Genomic DNA, 26,019 nt, shown 5'->3' with positions numbered 1-26,019 from the left:
CCACAATTATTTTATGGCCCAGCTATGACAGCAGGATTGGAAAGTGCTCAATCAGGGCAAAGTGAGCCTGTCATGCACAAACCTGTAGATTCTCTGCAGTAGACCACTATAAAACCTTTTCTGTCCAGTCAGGAGAGTGGCAGGCATGTTTTGTTCAGATTATTGCCTGCTGAGTTCATGTCAGTTGTCAGGCTTAATTGTAGTTAATATGGTGACCTGTCACCAGCGTTGGTCAGGACAGTTGTGTTGTAAGAATCACTGCTCCCCCCTCCGCATGCAGTCCTGCTTGTACTTTGGCAAAAGGCACTTAGGTCGAATCTCCATGTGTGTGTATGTAATTTATATACTGTATTTTTGTATATACATTGTATTTCGGTGCACTAACCTAACTTTTTAATGTGCTTTCCTGTACAGCCTCCTTTAACAGACAGTGCTGAGCTAAGCAGGAGGCCAGTGCGACTCTTGGGCATCAACACATGGGATGTTGCAGCTGCTCTGACACACCTGGACTGGACCCTTTTCAAATCCATCCACGAGGTATACACTCACTGACGCACATGCACATATATATATATATATATATATATATATAAGCACTGAAGATGCAAATGTTGGATAATGAGCACAGAAAGTGTTGTTGCAGCAAAGTGGTTGTCACTAAGAACCGAGTATTTGTTATGAAATTTATGAAGCAGAGCAGAGATAAAGACAGAGGCAGAGACATCTTACAGTTATGAGGATTTTATTTTTAGAGCAACTAGGCGTTGTTTTGTGCTTAATTCTCCTTCGTATATGAGAAGATTTGCTGCTTTTCTCTGTTTTGTATATTAGAGAACTGATTTGATATGGATTGATATGATTTGGAACTTTTAGTTGGTCAAAGCTAGAAATAGTAAAATGTCATCATGCACACTTTTAATTAAAATGAGAGAGTTCATGCATAGCCACGAATCCTTAATGTCTTTCACTTATACTCATTCCTCCTTCCACATGCAGCAGGAGTTGGTGTACTACACCCTCAGCCGCGCTCCTGGCACCGGCCACACGGCGGCGCTCTCAGTCTTGCTGCAGCGCTGTAACGAGGTCCAACAGTGGGTCATGTCTGAGGTGCTCATGTGTGTGTCCCTTAACAAGCGAGTGCAGCTGCTCAAGAAGTTCATCAAGATTGCTGCTCAGTAAGAACACGCACACACTTTTACACAATAAAAGTGTACTTCTTTGTTTCTTTTGGTAACTTTCAAACAAATATTTGTATGTTTGCAGTTGTAAAGCCCAAAGAAATTTAAACTCTGCATTTGCCATCATCATGGGTCTCAACACAGCAGCTGTCAGCAGACTAAACCAAACCTGGGATGTAAGTGTGCCCCTATATGGGCTTTGTTGTATTTATACACATACACTGTATTTTAAGTCTAATTCCAAATAAACATCTTTCCTTCAGAAATGTCCTGGGAAATTCAAGAAGCTTTTCTCAGAGTTGGAGCTCATAACGGTGAGACAGTGGAGACAGTGATACAAACTGAGTGCAGCTCTTTTGAGTTGATAATCATATCTTGAAATCTCTCGTCCTTTTCAAATCCAGTTTCTTTGACTTTGTTTTCTCTTTTGATCTGTCTTTCTCCAGGATCCATCTCTGAACCATAAAGCCTATAGAGAAGCCTTCAAGAGAATGAAACCTCCCAAGATCCCTTTCATGCCTCTTTTGCTGAAAGGTATCCTCTCTAACCCCTCTACACACACACACACACACACACACACACACACACACACACACACACACACACCAGGGCTTTATTGTTTTTGGTAAAAGAAACTTTAATATGCCTGCCCTTTGCTCTTAGACATCACCTTTATCCATGAGGGAAATAAGACCTTCCATGACAACCTGGTCAACTTTGAGAAGCTGGTAAGTGGAGTCAGTTCTGTAATGTAACATAATCTGTTTAAATGTGACTGTTTGGGATTTTTACCTTTCTGCTCCTCTTGTTTTTAAATCTAGTATGATGAAGACGTGGTATTGATGATATGAAAATCTCTTCTGGTTATGTCATGTATCTAAAAGTCTATAGTGTTCATGTGTTGTGCTATGTGTACTATTTTCTGCACTATAATCAAATAATGAATAGTTTTTGCTAATGTGAGAAGAGTTAACATTTTTATAGTTGATATTATGAAGCTCGTCAAGCTTCCCAGAAAGCCAGTAGTGGTATCCCACACCAAACGGCACATATTTATGAGTAGGGTGACTGTTCAAACTGTCAACTACATAGATGAGATGCACCAACAGGAGATTCATCAAATAAATGATAAATGGAATATAAATGTATTCACCCACACACACGTACACAGACAATGATCACAGTTAGCTTTCATACACAGTGATGCTTTTACCGTCGGAGGCAGTTTGGGGCTTTCACTAGTCTCATTCATCAGCTCTGGTATTAAAAAGTCTCAATTCACATTAGTAGAAATTTGTACATTTGTCAGGTCTGAGAGCAGAAACGTGCTCCATGAGGCAGCGACCACTAATGGAGGGGAGAGCTGGTGTTCTGCTGCAGATTAAGGGATAGTGATTGAGTAAAACCTCTATTTAAACAGGGATCAGTGAACAACAAGTAAAAGTAATCCCTTATGCACCTGTTGCACTTTTGAACTTATTTGTCTGCTTCTTCTAAACCAACAGCATATGATCGCAGACACAGTGAGAATGATCCGCCACTGCCAAAGCGACCAACCAGGTGAGGCTTCTTGTTTGAGTGAATTCCATTGGTGCAAATGATCCTAAACTAAAATGGCTTTTAGTTACAGGAGCTCTTTAGGGTTCTTATCTCCCTTGATCCAATCATTGTGACCACTCTATCGCCATCTGTTGACTTACTGTGCTGAGTCAGTTTTCTCCTACAGTTTCTAAGCAACCATTTCCAGACTTTTATTTTCTTTTTAAAACACACCTCAGGGGCCGTAACACACAGCTTGTGTTTTTACCAGATAAGCATTAACGTGTGTGTTCTTGAGTCCAGAAGAAAACCCTTCTGATGTGACTAATGCGTGTGTTTTGTGTTTCACAGGCAACGAGGTAATCGGGGCCGACAGTGCAGAGGTGAGGGCGAGCGTCCACTACCTGCACATCATCGACAATCAGCAGACGCTTTTCGAACTGTCACACAAACTGGAGCCACGCGCTTAAACACACATACACGCACACAGGTACACTCATGGACTCTCACACAAGCACCGGACACAGCGTCGTGGAAATGCTAGTACTCAGTGACATGGAGGACGCTTTGTACGGCAAAATGTCACACACTCACACATTTACCACAACAAAACCACACTACCAGCAGTGTTGCCAACTGCCAAGTGGACGATAAGGTGTCCTGTATTCTGACAAAACCCATGAGGAGACAGAGCTGCGATTTGCCTGTTCTCCAAAGACTTTATAACACTGAAGATGTGCGTTGTTTGCCCTACAGCCTGTCGACAGGAATACATTCTGCACAGCAAGACAATATGTTGACAATATAGACAGAGGATAGCGGAGGCTGTAATTAGTTTGTATAGTATGTGATGGACAGAATATGCTTTTGTTTTTGTTCTTGTGATGACCTTTTTGTTATTTATGCGCCTACTCAGCCAGTGGAATATTCCTTTTAAAATGAGCCTCATCACTCCCCCCTGGAGGTCAACTAGGACTCGACAGCCTCTTCATCATTTCAGCAACAAACACATAACCGCCAGTAAAAAGAGTTAGATGTGTCTCTGAGCTGATAGCCAAAATCTGCCGCCATCTATGGTGTCACATTATTTCAGCTGCATATCACATTTCTGCCTCATGATGCATGTGCACCCAGGATACATGCTTGATTTATTTAGGTGTGTAAAGTGGAGCTTTGTTTTAGTTTATTGTGTTGTACAGTAGCATATTGTGTAACATAAGCAGCAGCCACACCTTTACACCTATTCTCTTCCTGACATGTGAAGGAAGCAGTGAATGACTGTGATGTTTGAAACGCGAAAGCTCTCCTAAACATGCCAGAGGTCAGAAACTGTTGACGAATAGTGACCAGTTATTAGCGCTCCTTTCCATTTTAAAAGTCCTGGTTGACTTTTAGCCAAACACTGCTCATGCACTCTTCTCTATGATGTTTTTGTGTCAATAGATAATGGTTAATTTGTACTGTATATATTATGGACCTATACAGTTTTTAGTGCCAAATGTCACATTGAGTCCTGCAGCATATGTGTACTGTAGAACTTGTGGTTTGTTTAGGAATCATCAGTGTCAGAATTGGATTTCCTCAAATGAGCCCTAGAATGGCATCTGGTCCTTGGTCATGTAAAACAGATGTGACTCCTCCTCAAAGAGACGACATTATTATCATGACATTATGACGACTGCGTTACTACAGTTACCCCATGTTGCTATGGAAACAAAGGCCCAAAAAAGATTTAAGTTTAAGCACTGCACCACAGAACTTTTAAGAAATAGCTTTGTTCCACAGATGTGTGTTTTATGAGTTTGTGACACTGATGGTTCATTCTTACTGACTGAAAAGATCACTTCATTCAGAAGTGGTCCTGTGTAAACTATCTGTAAAAACCAACTCAATGTGTGGACAGAATAGTGGAAGCACAAGGGCACAGACGTCCTCCGTTATAGTAAGACTGTCTGCTTGGATTTTTACAGCTTTAGTGCATCTACTAATTATTTGTCACTTTAACTATGGTTCTTATGCTCCCAACACTCAATCTATGTTTTGGATGGGAAACTGATCCTTTCTGGATTTAGTCAGTTCTCATATTTTGACAATATTGATGACATGAAAAGCATCCATTAGTTCACTGAGAAAATGACCCTGTCTCTCTCTGTAGAAAAGAAATGCAGCATGGGATGAAGGGAATCATTCAAACAGTATATATTAGTGACGATGACACATACAAAGTAAAACAAGAAACACATTCTTTAAAACCAAGAGCAGTCTTTGTGTTTTCACACTTTATTATTGTTTTTGTATTGTATCATTGTGTCCTTGCCCTGAACGTGCTCATGCTGTGACTTCAGGGGTACATTTCTGCTGAGTAGGAGGAACCATCCAAAGGTGAGATTCCTAAATGTTATGTAGCGATGCATGTCTAGCATTGTTTAAATATTCATAAAGCATGGGGGGCTAAAGTGCAATACAGTAGAAATGTCACCTCAAGTGTTCGTCATATTTTCAACGCAGGTCTTTCACAGCAGACAGACACTTATTCTTGCAAATCAAAGTGATTCAACAGCACAAAGGAAAACCAGAATATAAGAAAGGCATTTTTTGGTTAATTACAGGAAGAAATTCAAAGGTGACGACTCACTTTCCGCATATTTTTCCTGTCATGAGCAGCTTAGTAATTGTCTGTGCACTACAAAGCTTTTGAATAGCAGACTTCTGCAGATGCTCTGACACTGAATGTTTAGTGGGCACAGTTATTTATAAGTATTTAATGTTATGTGGATGTAAAAAACCTAAGCACATACTAGAGAAGTCTATTTAATGTCGAGGAAGGTGTTGTCTGATATTACACGCAAAGCTAGTTCCTTTCCAGGAATTATTTATATCCACAAATATTCCATAAAAGACTTAAGATTATGAGAATAAAACTGAGAGTGCAATTCCCCTTTAAAGCCAAACTGAGTAACTTTTGCTGAACTGCAGCCACTCTAGCTTCTGCAGACTTTCATGGGATAATACTAAATGTTAAACTCACATTTTGCTTTTTAACATTCAGCCTAAAATTTAAGCTCAGGCCAATAAATCTGGCAGTTCAATGTAGAGCTATGTTTCCCTACTTTAACCATCATCAGACAAGTAAAACTGGAACAACAAAATTCCTGAGTGAATTAAACTGAGAAAAACTGTTAATTAATTTCTAAGAGGAACATATTTCTTCAAGGTTACATAGTCTCATTTTAAAAATATTTTCTTTTATCAAGTCAGTGATTCCCACTGCTAGATGTGATAAATCAGAGCCATGGTCTGTTCATATTCAGTATCATAGAAAGGCCTTGTGGTAGTCATTTTCACGATTAACCTGTACATGATGCACACATACAAAGATACACACCTCTGCTCATGATGTCCAAAGAGGAGTCATTGTTATTTTAGTTATTTATTGTAATATATTGTTTATTTGTGTATTTCTGAGGTGACAAAATGTTTCAGTTTATGTGCCATGTTCAGAGATTCAACAATGTGGAAGTGCACACTTAAGAAAAAAAAAGGTTTTTGTGGTATGAGGCTGCAAATCTGGAATGTAGAAGTACGAAAGTTTTGTGGCCACTCGAAGGGCAGCAAAGGAGCAAGTCAGCATGACCATGCTCATTTCATTCTTCTGGTGCCAAATGCTATAAAGCAGAGGGAAATCATCAGGAGGGTGTTTTTAGTGTATTATCATGACTGTGTAAAGTTTTTATTTAATTTTATTTTTGCATGATTAAAAAAAAATGACACCAAGTTCACAGTGCAAGAGCAGACACAGTGAAGGCTTTATACTATTGTAATATTGTTGATGTGTAAATATACTGTATGCTTATGTTTGGTATGTTATTATTTATCTGTTATAAATGAAAAGTCAACCACAAAGCAATACGTCTCCCCTCGTGTCCCTTCAACCTTTGGACAGCTGAAACCACACGTCTTTTCTAAAGCTGTGTTTTATTATGTCAAACTTTTACTGAAAATAAATAAATTATAGGTTTTATGTGACATCTCCAGGTGAGCTGGTTTGTTTTTTATTGTTTTCTGTTTTGCTACTGTCTAATACACCTTTTGTGTTTTAAAAATAAATTATCAGCAGAGAATATACGCGTTGGTTTTGGAGTTGTGGTTGTCAATTGAAGGCACGTTGACAGATCTAAATAAGATTTGCTGGCAATGGTAAATAGTTTGAATGGATCCATGAAAATCCTTTAACTGTACTGCTGTGGCATCAAGACTTAAGGTTAGGGTTTTCCAGTAACTACTTTGGTGCCAAACTAAAAGGAAGTGGGGATAGATTTATAGATTTATGGATATATGGCAGTTTCTGATAAATCACGAGGTAATGCAAAACACACCTTCATGTTCCTGGCTCTTCAGGGACGAAAATGTAATTCTACAGAAAAACAAACACTAGAGGTTATCTGAATGTACCAGAGTTCAATAACTGTCGGTAAGTAGTGATCAGTTATTGCTTCTGGCTTATCTTGTTTCCTTGTTTTCAGTCTCAGATTGTGATTAATTTTTAGCCAAACCCTCCTAATGCGCTTTTATCAGTTGCCCTTTTGCTCCAGCAGATAATAAAAATCTCCATCCCTCTGCTCTCGTGCCCATTTTCAATTTGCAAAATAAATAAAAATGGCGATCCCTGACTGTAATTTGCAAAGAATAAATAATAAAAAACATTGCAGTGAAATTTTATACATGTGGCTGAAGTGGAAACACATTTATTTGCCTTTCTTTTGCCTGATTTTCCAACAAAAAAAAAAAGCCTTTGGACGGCTGAAGGGCCATGTCTTATCTAAAGCTGTTTTACTATGTTAAACATGTAAAGGAAACTATCTTTCTAAGAACCTCAGCAATGTTATTGATACCTAACAGTGAAAATAAGCTTCAACCAAGACTTAGAGACTCTCATACCAACATTCTTGTATTTGTTCCTTGGTCTGTCTCTGGGTGCAGTGTCTCCTTCAGAGGATCCTGCAGTGAAGCCTGTACCTGACGTGTTCTGATGGCGTGGAGGAGAGTCAATGATGGAGGAAATGAAGACTGTTCCCAACATAGAGGTCTGAAATGGAGTTATACTGTTCTGTAGCTTTGTCCATGTCTCACAGTCTGTTCAGAGCATAGAATGAATTCAAGTCTCCCCATCCTTTACTTTATAACAAATTAAATATTTAGACATTGATATAGAATACATGAAAGAGATCTAAATCTGAGTTGCTGGAAAAGGTGAATTGTTTAAATGGATCAATGAAAATCCTTTAACTGTACTACAAATTGTTATCATGCAATGAAAATGTAATTCTACAGAAAAGCAAACACTAGAGCTTACCTGAATGTACCAGAGTTTAATAACTGTTAATCAATAGTGATCAATTATTGCTGTTTCTTTTCTCGTTTCCTTGTTCCTCAGATAAGTGTGATTAAATGTACCAAATGTGTTCACCCAGTGACGTCATTCCAACACAGTAGACGCGCTCTCTGAACAGTATAAAGGAAAGATGCCTTTCACCTGTCTCCCCAAGATTCTTGGTACCATCCAGCACTGCAGGCAAGCTCCAACCAAGACGTCAATCTCTCGCTTCTACTCCAGGGACAGAGACTCTGAAAACATGATCTTGTTCCTCGTCATGTTTGGTCTGGCTCTGGGTGCTGAGTCTACTTCACCTGGCTCTGGAGTGAAACTACAGCGTCTCAGCTGTCCAATGTTCTGGTACAGCTTCAACGAGCGCTGCTACAAGTACGTCGCCACACATATGACCTGGGCTGATGCAGAGCTCTACTGTGTGTCACAGAGAGCCAACCTGGTGTCCATCCACAGTCAGAATGAACAAAGTTTTGTCAAGGCCCTGATCAAAAACTTCGATCCTGCTCAGAGAACAACCTGGATTGGACTCAGTGACATCCACAAAGAAGGCAAATGGATGTGGTCTGATGGGTCTGCAGTGACGTTTACCTTTTGGAATACAGGAGAGCCAAACAATAATAAAAGAAACGAACACTGTGTTCAGACAAACTGGGACATCAACTTGAAATGGAATGACATACCGTGTTCTCTGACATACTCGTTTGTTTGTGCGTCTCGCACTGCCTCCCCTTAAGTTGTCTCTAATTTACCTCTTTTCATCTGTTGCTCTGAACAAACATATTAAATCTGCATGTGATTATTGCACAAAATTTATGTACAGAAGTAATTTGATTTACATTTAATGCCATTCGTGTTGGACACTAACACATGCCATTTCAAAAGTCAATCAAAGGAAATATTTCCAAGACTGAAGTGATTTTTCCTGTGCCATATAGTCACTGAGGTAAAGTGGATGCAATTTCTTTTTCTTTCTTTTTGCTGTTATGCGTTGTGGCCACATGAGGGCAGAAGAAGAGCAAATCAGTGTGATAATGCTCATCTCTTTCCTAGTGTCGAATGTAATGAAGAGAAAACCAACAACTAGTTGGATTTAAACTTTTAAACACATGCTTATGTTTATTCATTTCTTCATCTTTAATGAAATTTAAAAACAACCACAAACCCATGTATTTCTCATCCTTTGGACAGCTGAGGCCACATGTACAGTATTTTTTTTAAAACTGTGTCCTATTATGTCAAAATCTTACTAAAACTGAATAAACCATAGCTCTATATGGTTAATGTCTAGTTAAACTGGTGTTTTGTTTGACTTGTGTAGCTGTGTGGAAGTGAATCAATGATACCATGTCACAAGGGCCAAACACCCTTTTAAAGCATAAAACAGAAAGCAGCCTGTCAATGGTCTCCTTCTGAGTCTCAGTTCCACAGGACTGACATTGTTCTGATACTTATCGCGGCGCTCGGGACTCACACATAGTCTGTCAGTAGCCACTCAGTGATGTCTGATTCCACCTGCTAACTTGAAACAGGAAGCACTCAAACATATGAATACACACTGAGGCCCTGTGAGGGGAAATTAGAAAAGTTTATTCCCCAACTATTCATCTACATTTCGTACTTTCATAGTTAGATCGTAATCAGATGGCAGAAAGGGAAGGAAAGCAGCTTTTCTTGATTGCACCCAACATTGCTCTGGGAGCTGTGCCTCGTTCAGAAGAACTTTGTTCAGAGCTCAGGGAGTCATTTGCAAGTTTATGTGTCCAGATGTCATTTTATTAATCGGTTATGAAACTGCACATAATCCTTCCCTGTAATGTTGACTAATGAAGACTGATCACACCTTAGACAACAATAAAACTTAATAGCCCTGAACCCCACCCCCACCTCCCCAATAAAGGTGGAAGTAGAATACAGAACAATTTTGCATGTGAAAATGGTAAATGAGCTGTGTGTGTGCACGAGTATGTGTGTGTGGGTGCATGCATTTGTGCATGTGCATGTATGTGTGTGTGTAAGGAGGGGACATATGGTCAGTGGTGGTTGAGGCCTGGGGAGCAACAATATGGCTTCCTGTTGCTGATAACCCCTACTATTATGCAGTCACCCTGACAAATCCTTTACCCAGCAGGCGTCTGACAACTAAACAACAGTGGTGGATGACACAGAAATGGGAGATGGGACATGCAGAACAGACAGGCCTGGTGTGATGCAGGTGCTGCGTAATTATCAATCTGACAGATTGATCACTGAGTGGAAATTGTACATAAATTATGATACAATAGACGTTAAATAGCAGGGTTGTACTCTGGCCCTTAGAAATAGTGAAGTCATAGCCCAAGTTCCTTCTTCCATTTTTAGTTTTAGTTTACAGCCTGAAAGTTGCTCCAAGTCCCTCTACACAAACACTGAAGTTATCTGTTTCATTATTGTTCATTAAATTCAATCATAGTCTGTTAGCGCAGCTTAGCACAAAGACAAGAGACAGATGGTAACAGCTAGCCTGGCTCTGTCACATACTAACACCTTTAAAGCTCACTTATTAACACATGGGTCCAATCCCTACAAATATAAAATATTTACCAAAATGACAATTTGACATTTTAGGAAGGTTATGTGCAGGAAAAATTAGATGTGAACAGTTTCTCCTGGAAGTTACAATATAAAAATCTGTTTCACATGTTCCAGAAACCTCAGGGCAAATATGAGAAAATGCCTGTCAGTCCAGAGACACATCCAGGTCTTGCAGATCTACACTCTCATTAATTCCATAACCACATGACTGTGTTGTTATAGCCTATTTATATTGTTATATAGGTACATACTTATATTGGTACATGTTCATTAATATTGTTTAATGTTAATGTTGTACCAGGTCACCTTGTATGTGCTGAAAAACTAAAAAAATCCATCATTCGCACACTAATTAGTAATAATCTCTAATTGTTTCAGCGGTAACAGGAAGTAGGCATCGTGTTTTACTGTGCTCAGGTTTCTCAGCTGTACTTCAGTGCTGTATTTTAGGTAAAGTACTTCTCAAAGGTCTGCAGGTAATAAACCCTCAGGTATGCCAGGGTCCAGCTCCCTGGGATTACCACGCCCATATGCCGTTTTCGCGCGAAAATCTGGACTACACCACTGGGAGTGCGGGGGGAAGACCACAGACAAAAATACTTGTAAACATAAAGAAAGTCCCCTTTATCAAAAAGCACTACTGACTGAAGGCTGTGTGACTCTGTAGATCATTAACTGTCTCTTAAATTCAACATTTTGTCGTCGTAATTATACTTTTAGATTCAAACAAACAATGATAAACCCCCCTAGTTTAATAATCACCAGACTCTTGTAGCAGTTAGATTTTAAATCCACCTCCAGGCATTGGTTTTCATGAGCCAACACAAAACTTTCTGCTGGACGGAAATTTGCCCTGAAACGAGGTAAAAAATGACCCTCACATCAAAGGTAAGTGACAGACATGTGCATAGAAATGTAGGTGTTTTTTTTTGTCCCTGTCGGATTTGTGGCGAGTAAAAGTCGTAATGGCTCAAAATAAACCCCATTGTTGTGTACGCCCGTTGTAAAGATGCATTTATGATTTCTCCTCTGAACAAACAGGTCTTTGACTATAAACTAGCTCGTTGACGATATAACATGCTGTTATAATGTTATGTACTGAACACTAGTCGCCTCATTAACGAGTTAAACAGCTGCACGTCTCTGTTTTGACCGGGTTGTATCCCCTAACGTTGTATGTGATCGTTTACATTTGCTGGGCCAGTATCTGAGGAGCAGGCAGGGCCAGGACTTGGTCTGTGTCGTACCCTAAACCTTCTGCAAAGTCAGAGGTCATCGCCCCTGAGGCTGCAGACATCAACAAGTCAGACATGTGACATCAGTTGTTTAGTGGTCAAAGACTCAGACAGGGCCCAGAGATCAAGTCTTGGCTCTTGGAAAAAGGTTTTACATTTTTGTCATAAACAGTCACTTGACCCTGATGTTCTGTTTTGGTCCTGAAGACTCCTGCTCTTCTTTAACAGCTTAAAAACGTCCTGAACGTTACTTTTCCAACATAATATGTCGTTTATGGGAATTTCTTGTAATAAACAAAGTTATACAGTATAAGTTTAATAAGTAATATAAGTTTGTTTTCTAGATCTACATCTGTAGTGGTTCATTTTTCACAGCAATGCCTCACCCGACACCCGAAAACCTAAATCCATATTTATACCTAAGGCAGTATTTCCTTATTAGTGAAGTAACAAATTCAGTAATAATTCTGTAATGTGATGTGCGTATATGATGACTTTCGTCATGTGCATGCCCAAACAGTGAGAGGGTACTGGGTTTGAAGGGTCCGTTGGACCCCAAACAATGAGGAAGTAAAGCCACTATAAACAAAGCACATGGGTTAAGTGTTTCTTCCTTTTCCACGTCACCGTATCATTGGCCCTGCAGTGCCTTGGTTGAGAAGTGGGACAGGCCTGAGGTCATAAAGATGTGTTTTGGTTTGTTTTGCCAGTTTAAACTCGAGCTTTCAGTGGATCTGACCAATGACTGGTCCAGGAAGTGCAGCTATGGATTCGTCACCTGGCTGTTGGCAGCCCTTTCACTGCTGTAATTTACACCTTCCTAGGAAAACAATGTGCTCACACTGTTGTGTACAGGAAGTGCATTGCCACCACAGGTAGTAATAAAAGTGAGGAACATGTCATCTGTTCTACCGAACTTTTTTTTATAAGGGGTCCTTATTATTGTCTGCCAACAGACTCCATGTTTCAAATCCAAGTTTATCACTGCTGAACTCGCTCGTCTGTTCAGTCAGTCGGACAGTGAGGAGGAGTTTGAGGGGTTCAGCGAGGAAGAGGATGAGGAAGAGGAGAAGAGAGGAAGTTTTACCAAGCGGCTGAAGACCAAGGTATAAAGCCCTTGTTGTGGTCTGTGTTATTTCAATCAAAATGTGTGTAACCTTGCTGCTGAAGCACCAGCCCGCATATCTGGTTTTCCCCAGATGGTGGACTCAGAGGAGGACAGTGATGTCGACACGGGCTTCTACTCCGATGGGGAAGAGGTCCCCCCACACAAGAGAAGGAGTCTTTTAGTGGCCCTGAGGTGTGTGTGTTAATAAATGAGCAAAAGGGTAGTTGTGGTACTCACTGTGCACTGGACTGTAGGATACTGGATCACAAAGCCAGCATATACCCACATAACATGTTTTGTGTTTTGGTAATGAGTTGAATGAAGCCTTTTATGCCGATAACACTGCAACTACTGATAATGTTAATAATTTACATGACATCTGACACTCTGAATCCTGATAAGGTAGAAACATTAAAGCATTACTAATCAAAAAATGAATTAGGGATAGTTTATTACTGATTTGCCTTATCAAATATAAAGGGATTTTATTAAACAAATGCTTACATTCAATTTAATTTCAATAAACATTTCTGTTTATTCAACCATTCTCCAATAGTTGAACAATGATCCTATTTTAATTTGACTCCTCAGGTTTCCCATGAAAAGAACGTCTACTCCCAAAAAGGAACCACAGGGGAAAAAAGTTAACAAGCCAGTTAAAGAAACTCGTACTTCGCTGAGGACCAGAGGCAGGCAGAGGATGAAGCAGCAGCAGCAGCAGCAGCAGCAGCAGAAGTCACGGCAGCAGGAGAATGTGGAGGAGGAGAAGGAGGAAGAAGAGGAGGTCCTGTCTCAGAGTCTAAGGAAACGAGACAAGAACATCCAGGAAAACAAAGCCATGGTAATGAACGCCTACAGCCTTTTGTGTTTCCGCCATAATTTTACAAACTGCATGACCTGTGTAATTATAGTCCCTCACTTGTCAGGCGTCTTTTCACTCTGCTCCTTTTTGTTGTCATCGTTCAGCTGGCTAAGCTATTTGCTGGTCTGAGCACCATGGCCGACCTGAGTCTGCCCACCACCCCTCAAGTGAGTACATGCACCAGCACCAGTTTCTCAAAGGCATTTAACAAAAATCTAAAATGCCCTCTACTGGAAATCAAAGGTTATGAATTAGCAGTGCCATTGCTTTCATGTGTACTGACTGCGTTTAATGAAACTAATAGTTTTCACGTTATGCACAAATATCTTTTTGCTGTTCAATTTGCCACCGACACTGTTTAATTGCAGAAGAAGAAGCAGATGCCAGTGAAAGCAACGCCACGAAAACGCAAGATTGAGCCGCAGGCTGGGTCAGAAAGGAGGAACCCGTCCCGTAAAGCTCGCCCCCCCGAGAACTTTGCAGTGGAGGAAAAGAGCGAGCCAGTTGAACACAGAAGCCCCAGGCCCATAGACATCAGGAAGCTGGTGGAGGTACAGCGTGCACACACTTTTGACTCTGTTACATTTACAGCATTCACTCCTCTCACTGGCTGCAAGGCAAGGTCATGTTTGTGCCAACAGTCTGTCGACTGTCACTGTGCAGGTGGACGAGGAACGTGTTGGTGAGCGACGGAGGAAGAGGAGGAGCTCTGGTTCCAGGAGGAGCCAGTATGTGGTGAAGACAGTCGATGACATCACCAAAGAAGACCTGGACAACATAGCGTACCGCAGCAAAGACAAGATCTGGGACAAGGACAATGTGAGTCACATCAAGGCCTTACCAGTTTTGTGCTGTTGTACTGTCAGGTTAGCTGGGTTAGTGCATTTCTTCAGTGTGGGGTGTGTGTGTGTTTTTTTTTTTTTTTCTTCCAGGGCAGCTCATGTCACCAGTGCAGACAGAAGACTCTGGACACCAAGACAGTGTGTCGCAGTGGTTACTGTGTGGGGGTCAAAGGTCAGTTCTGTGGGCCATGCCTAAAGAACCGCTACGGAGAGGACGTGCGCACCGTGCTGCTCGACCCGGTCAGTGCTAATACACTCGTGGAAAGCAATATATAACGTTTTTGTACTGCTGACTTTTCAAACAGAATCAGGTCTGCTTTCTGTTATGCTGACTGACATGTAGTCAACGAAAGCTTTTATAATTTCTATTCAAACACCTTGTGTCTTGTAGGAAAAAATGAAAATGTTTGTTTATATTTCCAGCAACATTTATTTTTGTTTTAAATAAACAAGCTGAACTAAGTATTTCAACAAAAGCAGTGGGAGCCAATAGGGTTGAATAAATAAAGCAAAGAGCGCCACCTACAGCAGCTCATGCTTAATAATGGGAAAATTCCAGAAAAACAATGTAGCATGTTAGTTTGAAAATAACTGACCTGTTTTTGTTCATTCCCAGTGGGATTAAATAAAGGCAGGTGGTTGGATTTACATGTGTAGAGTACAAACACTTGCTCATTTCTTTACAGGAGTGGTCCTGTCCCATCTGCCGAGGGATGTGTAACTGCAGTCTGTGTCGTAAGAAGGAGGGCCGCTGTGCCACCGGCATCCTGGTAGGATTGGCCCGCTACAACGGCCACAACAATGTCCACGAGTATCTGGTGAGGTATGTGTCTCGGGCTTGGATGGAATCTCCATAACACTAGAGTTTGACAGCTTGCTGACAGATCAACAATGATGATGATAATTAGCTGCAGCACTACTGAGAACCAGTCAGATACAACTTCTTTCTTTCTTTTCTTCCCCTTCATCACAGTATTCAGAAGGAGCTGCAGTGAGGTCCAGAGATCTGACCAGAGAGGAGAACCAGTTCGAACAGCTGGCACATAGTGGAGATTCTGGTGCTACACAGTACTGTAGAACTCATCACAATGCACATTTTTTTAGATTTAGATCATCCTCTTATCTAAGTAGAGAAACAAAAACAAAAAGATGTTTTTTAACTTTCATTTCAAGATGAGGCACATACACTGTTTATGTTTTATATATCCTGGTTTAAAGCTGCATAAAATGCAGGGATTTTTAAAAATGTTTTTATTGTTTTAAAGCCAGAACTTAGTTTTGAGTTGAATATTGTCTTTGGGATACAGTAGAACAAATGTGGTTATTTTCTGTGTTACGGATGCAAACTGAGTCTTTCATACCAGCTACTTTTTTAAAAGTGATAAAGCATTCTTGTCTGTCCACTTTAAATTTTAATAAACAACGCTGTTATCTAATGATTTGTCAGGTTTTCCATGTGAATATTCATGCAGTCTTTTACCTGTTTGATTCTTGTCTCAGCTGTCACAGATGTCAACAGTACACAGTGTCTGAAAGGAAGAAAATCAAGCCAAACATTAGCTTCCATTTAGGTGCACACAGCTTTTAATTCTGCACCAAATCTGTCTGAACAGTTGCAGCAGGATAAGGCAAATGTGTGTGTTGCTGCTTTGTACCTGGTGTCATTTCCCCAGATGAGTGGGGTCAGGTCCAGTTCAGCTGCTGGCTCCTGAGGCGACTGTGGAGCCAGTCAGCTGGTCTCATGTTATGACAGGTACCGGAGCCGCAGGGTGGGGGGTCACTGCATGGTCAGAGGTCCACCTGAGGTCACTGGAATTTCATGAGGTGTCCATTTTTGTGCAGTGTGAGGGGAAAAATAGAAAATATTCATGCTACAGCTTCATATCACATTAGTAATTACCTTAATTATCTACTGTCAGTTTTAAGACTAATATTAGTTTATATACACACTTTGCTGATAAAAAGCTATAGACAGGTTAGAAACACAGTATGAATTAAAAGTATAAAATGTTTTGGTGCACCTGTAATCTGAAGATTATTTTTTATTTCTGGTCAGGATCTAATATCCAAATGAATTATAAATCAGCAGACAGACCATCAAAAATCTGTCCTGATGCTCTCATCTCTTATCTTAGGTCATTAAATAAAACAACTCACGCAGCAGCCCCTGAGGGTGTTGTGTCGATTTTGGCATTTTTGAAGCACTTCAAAGGAGTGACAGGTCAAAGGCATGCGTGAGCGTGACAGTCCAGAATGCCCTGCTGCTGAACTCTCTGGTCACACTTTGCTTGTAGATGAGTTTGACTTGAGGTGTTTTGTAGATTGTGTTTTCGGAAGCAGGCTCTTTATGGACCCATTATAAATTAGCGCATACAAAAAAGGAGGTGTGTGTTTTCGAGTGGAAATAAACGGACCTGTGACTGAACGGTCACAGGTCGATCCTTGGAGCAACAATCTGGGAGTCCAGAAGCAGCAGACATTGTAACCCAGAGCTGTAATTGTCCTCAAAGGAAGCACTGATACTCTGTTACTGCTGTCACAACACAGCTGAGCTGTTACCCAGTAATAATGGAATAGGAGGAGTTATAGAATCTGTCTGTGTGTGTGTGTGTGTGTGTGTCAAACTGTGTAACCATGTGTAGACACTGTTGCTCCATTGTTTTGTTTTTTTTTGTGGTTATTTTGTTTTTATCTGAGAGGGGGAAAAAAAAAACGAACATCAGAGTAGTATTTGAGACAGTTTTAATCACTTTATTGTCAAGTGTTATGCAGGCAAAGCATCTTTTCTTTTCTTTTTTTTGACATAACACGTTTGTACAAACCAGTTTTAAAAATATCAATAAACTGGAGCCTTTGAGGCTAACCTGGCAAAAAACCCATTATCAAATGTCATGGAGACGAACAAACATCTTTAGAAAAAGATTTACAAATGAGATGTCACTACAAAATATCAAAGAAAAAAAGTTGGTTGTCACACAAAATATTACCAAAAACATCTACATTTGTTTGGTATCAACCTTTTCAGCTTGAAACAATAGTTACTTTTTCACTTTTTTTGCGTTCTTCTTTTGTTGTTTATTTTTCTCCAAAAACACGTTATGGCGCAAAGAGAAGAAATTAACAGCAATGGTCAGACATAGAAAAAGAAAGCCGAAGCACAAAGAGTTAAAGAAGAGAGAGAAGCAGCACTACGGCAAAAAACTGAAACATGCTGTACACAACCTCCAAATGAACGCACACAAATACCAAGTCCAGCAAAAGGCAAATATTACAAATCAAGGATAAATAATAAATTAGCCGTACACAGTGGGATGCTGTGTGTTAACATAGTGGGAGGGGTTTTTTGAAAGCAACTGATAAATTCTATCAAATAAAAATTTTTATTTATTTAAAAAGAATGTACGCACGGAACTAACACAGAGCAACACCACCAAAAAACGTCTCAAATATCCACATAGCTAAATTGCCCAATCCACGCCCACCCTCAGCTCTCATCATCATTGTCTAATGTTACCTGCCTGTGCTATGGTGTGCTCTCCATCTCACCTCCCCCCCTCACCCAAGAAATACCCTCACTGAAGTTTCCTCTGTACAACAGCTTGTGTTAAGGCAACTGTGGTACATCGGTCACGTAGCAGGGTCAGAGGTGGGAGAGGGCAGAGCACAGAAAGCAAAAAGCAACATCGGTGACAGTGCAGCCATGCAACAAAAACCACCACAAGATCTACCTGTGATTACGGGCTGATGGGAACTGCGGCAGGGATGCTGAATCCTCACCCTGCCCCTGGCTTTGTTCTTATGACAGCACTGCTTCCTGATGTTTTCCTTTATCTTAGGGTGAACTGGCTTGTTTTATTAACAGAGAAAACTTCCCCTGACATTGTAAACATGGTTTCACTAGGATTGTCATTATAGTATTGCTTTCACTACATAAAGTTGTAGAAAGCTAGATTGTTTTTTTTCTCTATAGAAACCTTTTTTTCTAATGGCCACTGCGCCTCAATAGGAATGCATTATTTATAAATCATTTCATATGTGCTTGTTTCTACTTCCTTTTTTTTTTTTTTTTTTTTTTAACTTATCCCCTCTCTTATCCAACAACAGTTTATCCATAGACTGGTCTCAGAAGGAATCAACACCTGAATCTGATCTGAGGACTAAACCTGAACCATGAAATTAAACTCAAATTAGGTAGATCCTCTTCATGACAGCATGGGAATACAATGTACACTCATTCATACAGGTCATATGCACGCACACGCACACACACACACACAAACAGGCATACACAATCCCAAGACTGTCCCTGCTTTGTCACAGTGCTGTACCATGATTGACCCTCAGCACTGCCTGACAACTTTGAAACAGGAACACAACTTTGTGCATAGAGTTAGATTTTGTTGTGATTAGGCAAATGTGTCGATGTTGGATGGTTTAAATTCAGCAGGTCCGCCTGTCTTGTGCTAATCTAGGCTCTACTTACATTCCTTTCCCCATCACGCATGGAATTATTATAGATTCATTTATAAAACCCAAACTAATCTTTCATATGTTTAGGTTAAATTTTTTGTTATTATACGTGTTAGTTTTTCATTTAGACTGTGATGTTTATATTTTTCGGTTTCTGTTCATCACATGATCCTGTCTCTTTGGAGTCCTACTTCATGAGAGAACGTCTTTAAAATTATGTAAAATTAATAGTAAAAAAAAAAAAAAAAAAAATCATAGCCACCCTAACAGTGCCTGGAAAGACTCCCAAAAAAACAGGAAGTCACACCTCCGCAAAGAAACCGGAGTCAGTCTCCTATTCAAACTCCTCCTCTTCCTCCTCCTCTTCCTCCAGGTGATTAGAGGTGGTGGGTGTAGCGGGGTCAGAGTTACGTGACAGTGTCGCCACAGCGACAATCTGAGGGGAGGCACCCAGGCCCTCGGGAGCATCTTCCTCGATGTCATCGGTGGTGATGATTGCCACCGCGGCTCCGCCCTTCTTGTTCTGGTGGGTCTTGATGTGCTTGGACAGGTGGTCGCTGCGCATGAAGCGCTTTGCGCATTCTGGACACTCAAAACGCTTCTCTCCTGCAGCGGAAAAGACAAATAACTAGAGTAAGAAACCAGGAGAGGTACAGTAGCTGTGATGAACAATTATATGTGAGGAGTGCGAACCCCCGGCTGTTTACAGGTACCATCACCAGTCTACACCCCATGTATGTTTGTCCTACCTGTGTGTGTCCTCCGGTGTCGCTGCAGCTCGTCGCTCCTGGTGAACCTCTTGCCACAGAAGATCCAGTTACAGACGAAAGGCCTCTCTCCGGTGTGCCAGCGCAGGTGGGCCCTCAGGTGGGACGTCTTACCGTACACCTTCCCACAGCCCTCCATGTGGCAGATGTGCTGTTTCTTTTTGGTGGGGTCTCCGCTGTTTCTACAATGCAGACACACACACTTGGGTTATGATTAAGCTGGAGGGTATGTGTGTTTGGTGAAGTCTTTTATGAATTAGAATATTTCATTAAGACAACTTCTAAAACAAATGGCAGTTAAACACTCTTTGTTTTATAAGTAGATTTTTATTGATACTCGAAATCTGGAATACATTTCTCTGGTCTCTGAATATTTACTCTTTTTGTTTTGGAGACCAGCTCCTCATTACAGTATGAAGTGCTGAGTGGTGAGTGCTTGGATCTCTCACTTTAGGATACAAGCTGCACTGTGTTCTGTCCATCTGTCAGACCAGTTGTCCAACAGTGACATGACAGTTACTAGTGATTTGATTATCATAAAAATGTACTGATGGGTGTTTGAGCACATGTAACTCCACATTTCCCTGTATATGTCCATTTTAAGAGAAAATCTGTAGTTTCCTGAATAATTAGATTTTTCCTACTGCCTCTGCATTATGTATTTCTAATGGGTTCATACCTTCCCTCTCCATCCCTGCAGTTTGGACAAGAGCAGGCGACTCGACGAAGTCTCTTGCTGGGCTGTCCCTCCTGGTCTGACGAACTTTGTACAGAGCCCAGCTGGTCTGGGCTCATCGATGAACCTGATGCCATATTGCCAACTGCGACTGTCACAGGAGACGATTGAACTTTGACCCCATCCTGACCCTGTGGTTGACCTGTAAAGTGATTGCGGGTAACAAACTGTGTGAATTTACGAATCAAAACATCTGTTCCATTGTCTGTAGGGTACAGACACACAACCTAACTCAGCCAACACATCCTGGTATAGTTCCATTTTGAATGGTAAATGCAGGTAGTGACCCACATAACGGGTTTTTTGTTTTTTGTAAAGTGCCTTGAGATGATTGTATTGTGATTTGGTGCTATACAAATAAAACTGAATTGAACTGAGGTGAACAGTAATACTCTCTCTGCCCAACTACATTTTTCTGACCTGTCTGTGGTAATGAACTGAATGAACTAGTGGATCCTTACCCTGTAGACCAGTAATGGTGAGGGGTACACCCTGCACCTGGACCCCGCCAGTTCCTAGCCCTGCGATGCTGACTGTCTGTACCCCAGACCCTGGGTTGATCTGAGCTGCACTTAGAGTCAGAGGAGCTCCACTCAGAGAGACCAGCCCTCCACTCCCCACGGTTGTCCCACCAGCCACTGGGGCCAGTGTCAGCTGCTGTGGCACAGCTGTCCCAAGGCCACCCTGCAGGGAGACCCCACCAGGCAGCTGCAATGTCTGCCAGGTGATCTGCCCAGAAGGTGACAGGGTTGGGGTGCGAATAAGGACCTGGGCTGGGTTCTGGAAGGCCTGGATGGGCTGTAGGGTTTGTCCTGGGGCCAGCTGGAGGGTCTGAATGTGCTGAGGTTGCTGCTGGCCCTGGGCCTGACCCTGATTCTGACTCTGGGGCTGCAGCTGGATTTGCTGCACCAGCTGGTGCCCCACCTGGCCTACGATCACCTGCTGGATGGTTCCTGCTGTATCTGTCTGGTTTTGCAGCCCATTGGGCTGATTCTGGCTTTGAGAGTCTGCCTCACTGCTCTGCACTTGGGTATCACCTGGTCCACCCTCTGATCCAGCAGAAACCACTTGTGCCCCTTCAGACATGTCACCTTCTGCTGCTGTGGTTGTTGAACCTGCTGAGGCAGGAGCCGGCCCAGACACTGCTGTTGTCACCAGCTGGTTGCCGTTGGCAACAGAGAATGTGCCATCTGCTGATTGGATAAGCTGTACAGCCCCGCCCCCTCCAACATTATTGATCACAGGCAGAGCCAGGGTCATGCCACCAAGGTTTATGGGTACTGTGGTCATAACAGGAGTCTGGGAGCCCTGGAGAGTCTGTAGCTGCAGTGGGAAAGACTGTGGGCGGATCTGCAGTGGGACCGTCTGATTGGCTGTACTCGTCAAGATGGTCTGCTGGTTGGCAGGCTGGAGGATGGCCTGGGTCTGGCCTGAACTCGGGGTCTGGATAAGCTGAACCTGCTCTGGTAGAGCCCCGATGGAGGCCGTCTGAGCTGGGCTGATATGGATCTGCTGGCCATCTGCAGTCTGCAGGTGAGGGATGACCTGATACTGGACCCCACCTCCAGCGCTGGGCAGGTTCTGAACCTGGATGATCTGGAACTGCTGCTGCTGACTGGCTGCAACACTGTTGGTTCCACCTACTGCCTTCACCTGTCAACAGGAGAAGATAATTGATGCAGTTAAGAGGACCAGGGCTGAGAAACAAAAACAATAAACACAATTGCTCAAACCCACTGCATCTCCCATCTCCTTCACCTTGCGTCCGCCAGGTGAGCTGTCATTCGCCAAGGTGGTGGCCACTGTCACAGCAACAGGTTGACTGGTGTTCTCCTTGGCCATAGTAGGTGCTGCTGTAATGATCTGCCAGCCGTTCCCCGTGAACTGAGCTGGGACCAGTTCTAGCTGCTGGGGAACCAAGGCCTGACCCCCAGCTGTGTCCACCACTATCTGACCCTGGAGCTGACCTGCCTGCAGCTGAATCTGACCAGCCTGAACCTGGATCTGCTGGGCACCCGCTTGGGCCCCCTCCACCACTCCCTGCCCTCCGATCTTACTGCAGGTGGCTGCTAGCAGAGCCAATGGAGAGGGCTGAGACGAATCCTGCAGGAGACAGGGTGGAGAAGAAAGGGTGGAGGAGGGATTGAAGGGAGGAGCAGAGAGAAATGGGTAAACAGTAGTGACGAAGAGAGGGAGGGAGAAGAGGTGAGTCAGAGTTAGAGACTCAGATCATATATATATACACACACAAATAAGAAAGTACAACATGTCAGAAGTTTACAAAAAGATAAAGGGATAGGCAGATATCATAATGAACAATTTGAAATGATGAAGAAAAGGGGTAAATGCACAAAGGGCGTGAGGGGGAAACATGTTGCAGAAACAAAAAGCTGAGTGAAAGAGAGAGAGCTGTCAGTGGAAGTGGGCGGTATTACAGGAAGCGAGTGGGTGGGTGTATGAGAACCACATTTCTCTTTTCTCAGAACAGTGGAAGAAATGCCGCCTTCTCTCTCTCCCCTCCCTTTCAAAGGAACTAGGTCGCAGGCAAATTTTTAATGCTATACTGCACGGAAACAGCCTAGGTTATGTATCGGCTACAATAGCATGGTGAATACCACAGCAGCAATGCTTGTCACACACATTTAACAACAAAAGAGCCACTTAAGAAAAGCCGCCAGGTTGAAGATGATCTCCAAAATATACGCCACCTCTAAAGAAAGCATTTGTTGAGTCACGTACCAAAACTGCAGGTCTTTAAAATAGATCCATTAGCAGAATGAAATCATTTTGACCCTAATTCAAATGGACAATTCAAAAGTACGATGGTTGAAGAGTGACAGCCGTATAAGCCTATTCATGAGGCTCCGGGTTGGCTCTCAGCAGGGCTGCACAGAAGCAGGAAGTGGAATTCACTAGAGAAACGCCCCCAGAGGTGTCTGGCTTACTGGCTGGGAAAGGAGGTAGTACATTTTTGGCCTACAGGCAAGGCAAAAGAAATGAACTGCTATAAACTCCTATTTCTGATCTGTACCTGCGATCCAGAACTTTTCCCCTTTTTTGATGCTTTCCCTCCTTCAGTTCCAGATGATTCCTTCTTCGAGTCTGTGAAAAGAGAGTGAAATATCACAACATTTCCCAATTATATGACCATAGCATGAGTATCAGTGATTATGGCAAAGTCCCAACATCAGCACATCAGCAGACACTCCATGATCATAATGCACACATAGCACAACAAGGATGATCAATAAAGCCAGAAGATAAACCTCATCATCAAAATCAAAAAGGGGCTGTCAGACGGAGAGAGAGAGAGAGGGGTGGAGACGGAGAGGGGGGAGGGTACCTACCACTCATAACGCATTAATATACCGAGAGGGAGAGGGTGTAGTTCACGGTAGAAGGCCGGCCGCGTACAGAGGCGGAGGACGGCCTATATGTTCAGCGCTGGGCCGCGGCGGATCTGCCCGTTTGACGAAACCACCCACCGGCCAGGAAGGGCGGTGCCAATCGCAGGCACAATCAAGCAGCCCCGAGTAACGGAAATAACGGAGAGCACGGTGACCGTCCGCGGCCCCCTCGCAGCCCCGCCGTGTGCCTCGCTTACCGGATAGACAGTCCATAAACGAGCAAATTAGCGTGTGTCAAAATGATATCCACGGAGAAGTTGGCAGTGTGTGACCGTGGAGGCCCACCCACTTCCATTTAAGCATCAGGACAACACCCTCTCCGCTGCTCCTGCCTGTCACCGCCGTTTCTCTCGCCACACGACGCGGGGACGCCTCGTCGCCGTCCGTCGTGCACCGAAAACAAACCGTCACCAGTGTTTGTGTTTTACGCGTATTCCCTTTTTTCGTGCACAATTGATTTTTTTAGGGGGAGATACGGGAAGATAGCTGTGGCTTTTGTGGGCGGACGCGCTCCTCCCACTTATTCAGATTGGACGACGGGGCTCGGCGTGCGAGGGTCGAGATGGGAGTTGTATTTTGGTGAGGCCTCGCCTTCTCGATCTGGATTGGGCGCCCCGGACTACAACTCCCGTGATGCTCCGGGGCTATGGGACGGGTTGGAGCAGGTTCCTCCCGGTGTTGGTAGTCATGTTGGTGTGAGAGCGACAGAGAAGGGCGGTGACTTCTGTGCTGTGGGGGGTTGGGCGAACGGGAAAGGGAGGCGTGTGTGTGTTTGTTTTCACTTTCTGGTGTCACAGGATGACAGCCCCTGTCAAAAAGGAACAAGGCACCGGAATGAAACCTTAATACTTACTAGAATTACAAAGAAAAGAAATCTACAGCTAAGTCACAGTGACACGGTGTTGCCAATAGGTCAACTTAGTTCATTTAGTACTTTAGCAGAGGGCTTAGGCCTAAAAGGCTGAAGCAATTAGTCGATTTATCAATTAGTCGGGAAACTCAATATCAAACAACTTTGATAATCGATTAGTTGATTAGTTCATTAAAAGCCAAACCTGAGGATTTTCTGCCTTTTCTCTGCAGTACATTTGAAAAGTAAATAGCTAAACATGTCAAAACAGGAAAACTTTGGGATGGCTCACACCCAAATACTTAGACAATTAATCAGTGCATCTGAAATGTACATTTATGCTTCTCAAAACTGAATATTTACAATAAACTGAAAACAAGACATTTGATTATGTCAATTTGGGTTTTAGAAAATCACGTGTGGCTGTTTTTCTGACAATCTATAGTTTGACCAACAATTAATTAATACTAAAAAAAAAGTAATAGCTGCAGTGCTTTGCTGTTGTTCCACATATCAGCTTGATATATGTGCAAGTATTACAACTTTTTAAAAATCTGAAATTCATTAGAAGTGTTTGAAATATTTAAAGTAGCATATTATAGTAATAATAGTACCAAAATATAGTGAAAATAATATTTGACTATAAAAATGACACTAATACTAATGGGCAGCAGCTGCATTATAAGTGTTTGAAAGGAGAGGAGCAACACAGAATAAATCTGAAACAGTTATTTGTTGCAGTCGCAATAATTGCACAGAAGTTTCTTGCTTGTGTAACAGTCTGTCTGGAACAGAAGTCATGTCTTCCACCCACACACCAAAACCTTTTTTAATATCCTAAAGGGAAATTATATGTTAAATCCATCCTAGCAAATAGAGCCACAAAGTGCTCCTATGGTCTCAGGCAAGTGGGCTCTCTTTTGTAGTTTGTCTTCTTTTTCAGAGAAACCTCCCCCTGTGTCAGGAGTGACTTTAGCCAAGTGGAGTCACAGTCCTGGTTCACCGAGCAGAAAACATAATTAGCAGGCAAACAACTGAGGATATGCCCCTGGCACACAAAGGAGG

General features: G+C 42.3%; 4 protein-coding genes across 7 annotated transcripts in view; 3 read left to right on the top strand and 1 right to left on the bottom strand.

The window, feature by feature from the left end:
- The window catches only part of rapgef5a (Rap guanine nucleotide exchange factor (GEF) 5a), a 38,446-nt gene extending 32,959 nt beyond the window's left edge, over window positions 1–5,487 (top strand). Inside the window, exons 19-26 of the mRNA XM_026300516.1 lie at window positions 415–537; window positions 997–1,175; window positions 1,264–1,354; window positions 1,442–1,492; window positions 1,625–1,712; window positions 1,842–1,906; window positions 2,684–2,738; window positions 3,069–5,487. Coding sequence (XP_026156301.1) covers window positions 415–537; window positions 997–1,175; window positions 1,264–1,354; window positions 1,442–1,492; window positions 1,625–1,712; window positions 1,842–1,906; window positions 2,684–2,738; window positions 3,069–3,187 — 771 coding nt within the window. The 3' untranslated portion in view covers window positions 3,188–5,487. The remainder of the gene's footprint in view (window positions 1–414; window positions 538–996; window positions 1,176–1,263; window positions 1,355–1,441; window positions 1,493–1,624; window positions 1,713–1,841; window positions 1,907–2,683; window positions 2,739–3,068) is intronic.
- Window positions 5,488–8,276: 2,789 nt separating this feature from the next.
- On the top strand, window positions 8,277–8,908 carry LOC113126244 (C-type lectin mannose-binding isoform-like). Its single transcript, XM_026300200.1, has one exon. The coding sequence runs from the start codon at window positions 8,351–8,353 to the stop codon at window positions 8,837–8,839; it is 489 nt and encodes a 162-aa protein (XP_026155985.1). The 5' UTR covers window positions 8,277–8,350; the 3' UTR covers window positions 8,840–8,908.
- Window positions 8,909–11,454: 2,546 nt separating this feature from the next.
- cdca7b (cell division cycle associated 7b) lies at window positions 11,455–16,160 on the top strand. Of its 2 annotated transcripts, XM_026299937.2 has the most exons (11): window positions 11,490–11,565; window positions 12,623–12,787; window positions 12,869–13,018; window positions 13,112–13,212; window positions 13,612–13,861; window positions 13,987–14,049; window positions 14,251–14,433; window positions 14,546–14,701; window positions 14,815–14,964; window positions 15,411–15,547; window positions 15,698–16,160. In XM_026299937.2, exons 4-11 carry the CDS (start codon window positions 13,112–13,114, stop codon window positions 15,717–15,719), a joined length of 1,062 nt encoding a protein of 353 aa, XP_026155722.1. In that variant the 5' UTR covers window positions 11,490–11,565; window positions 12,623–12,787; window positions 12,869–13,018; the 3' UTR covers window positions 15,720–16,160. The 2 variants fall into 2 exon arrangements, with proteins under 2 accessions (XP_026155721.1, XP_026155722.1); XM_026299936.2 differs by lacking the exon at window positions 12,623–12,787 and having other exon boundaries at window positions 11,455–11,565.
- A 2,518-nt stretch (window positions 16,161–18,678) lies between these two features.
- sp4 (sp4 transcription factor) lies at window positions 18,679–24,693 on the bottom strand. 3 transcript variants are annotated; one of them, XM_026299933.2, is made up of 7 exons: window positions 24,045–24,693; window positions 23,729–23,799; window positions 22,447–22,800; window positions 21,159–22,350; window positions 20,641–20,839; window positions 19,944–20,143; window positions 18,679–19,800 (listed from the first exon to the last, which is right to left on the bottom strand). In XM_026299933.2, the coding sequence occupies exons 1-7, from the start codon at window positions 24,049–24,051 to the stop codon at window positions 19,529–19,531; spliced, it is 2,295 nt and encodes a 764-aa protein (XP_026155718.1). In that variant the 5' UTR covers window positions 24,052–24,693; the 3' UTR covers window positions 18,679–19,528. The 3 variants fall into 3 exon arrangements, with proteins under 3 accessions (XP_026155718.1, XP_026155719.1, XP_026155720.1); XM_026299934.2 differs by having other exon boundaries at window positions 22,456–22,800; window positions 24,045–24,690; XM_026299935.2 differs by lacking the exons at window positions 23,729–23,799; window positions 24,045–24,693 and adding an exon at window positions 23,437–23,689.
- Between the last annotated feature and the right edge of the window lie 1,326 nt (window positions 24,694–26,019).

This window comes from Mastacembelus armatus, chromosome 11 (genome assembly GCF_900324485.2).
Source record: "Mastacembelus armatus chromosome 11, fMasArm1.2, whole genome shotgun sequence".
In the NCBI taxonomy this organism is placed as follows: Eukaryota; Metazoa; Chordata; class Actinopteri; order Synbranchiformes; family Mastacembelidae; genus Mastacembelus; species Mastacembelus armatus.
This window is presented reverse-complemented; position numbering and strand designations above follow the sequence as displayed.

Excerpts from the sequence above, each read along its gene's own strand:
- cdca7b (XM_026299936.2), top strand. Across the intron at positions 14,434-14,545 it reads ACATCAGGAAGCTGGTGGAG|GTGGACGAGGAACGTGTTGG; the intron begins GTACAGCGTGCA and ends GTCACTGTGCAG. Across the intron at positions 15,548-15,697 it reads GTCCACGAGTATCTGGTGAG|TATTCAGAAGGAGCTGCAGT; the intron begins GTATGTGTCTCG and ends CCTTCATCACAG.
- sp4 (XM_026299933.2), bottom strand. Across the intron at positions 22,351-22,446 it reads GCGGACGCAAGGTGAAGGAG|GTGAAGGCAGTAGGTGGAAC; the intron begins ATGGGAGATGCA and ends TCCTGTTGACAG. Across the intron at positions 20,144-20,640 it reads TGCAGGGATGGAGAGGGAAG|AAACAGCGGAGACCCCACCA; the intron begins GTATGAACCCAT and ends TCTGCATTGTAG.
- LOC113126244 (XM_026300200.1), top strand. The coding sequence starts at position 8,351 with ATGATCTTGTTCCTCGTCATGTTTGGTCTGGCTCTGGGTGCTGAGTCT.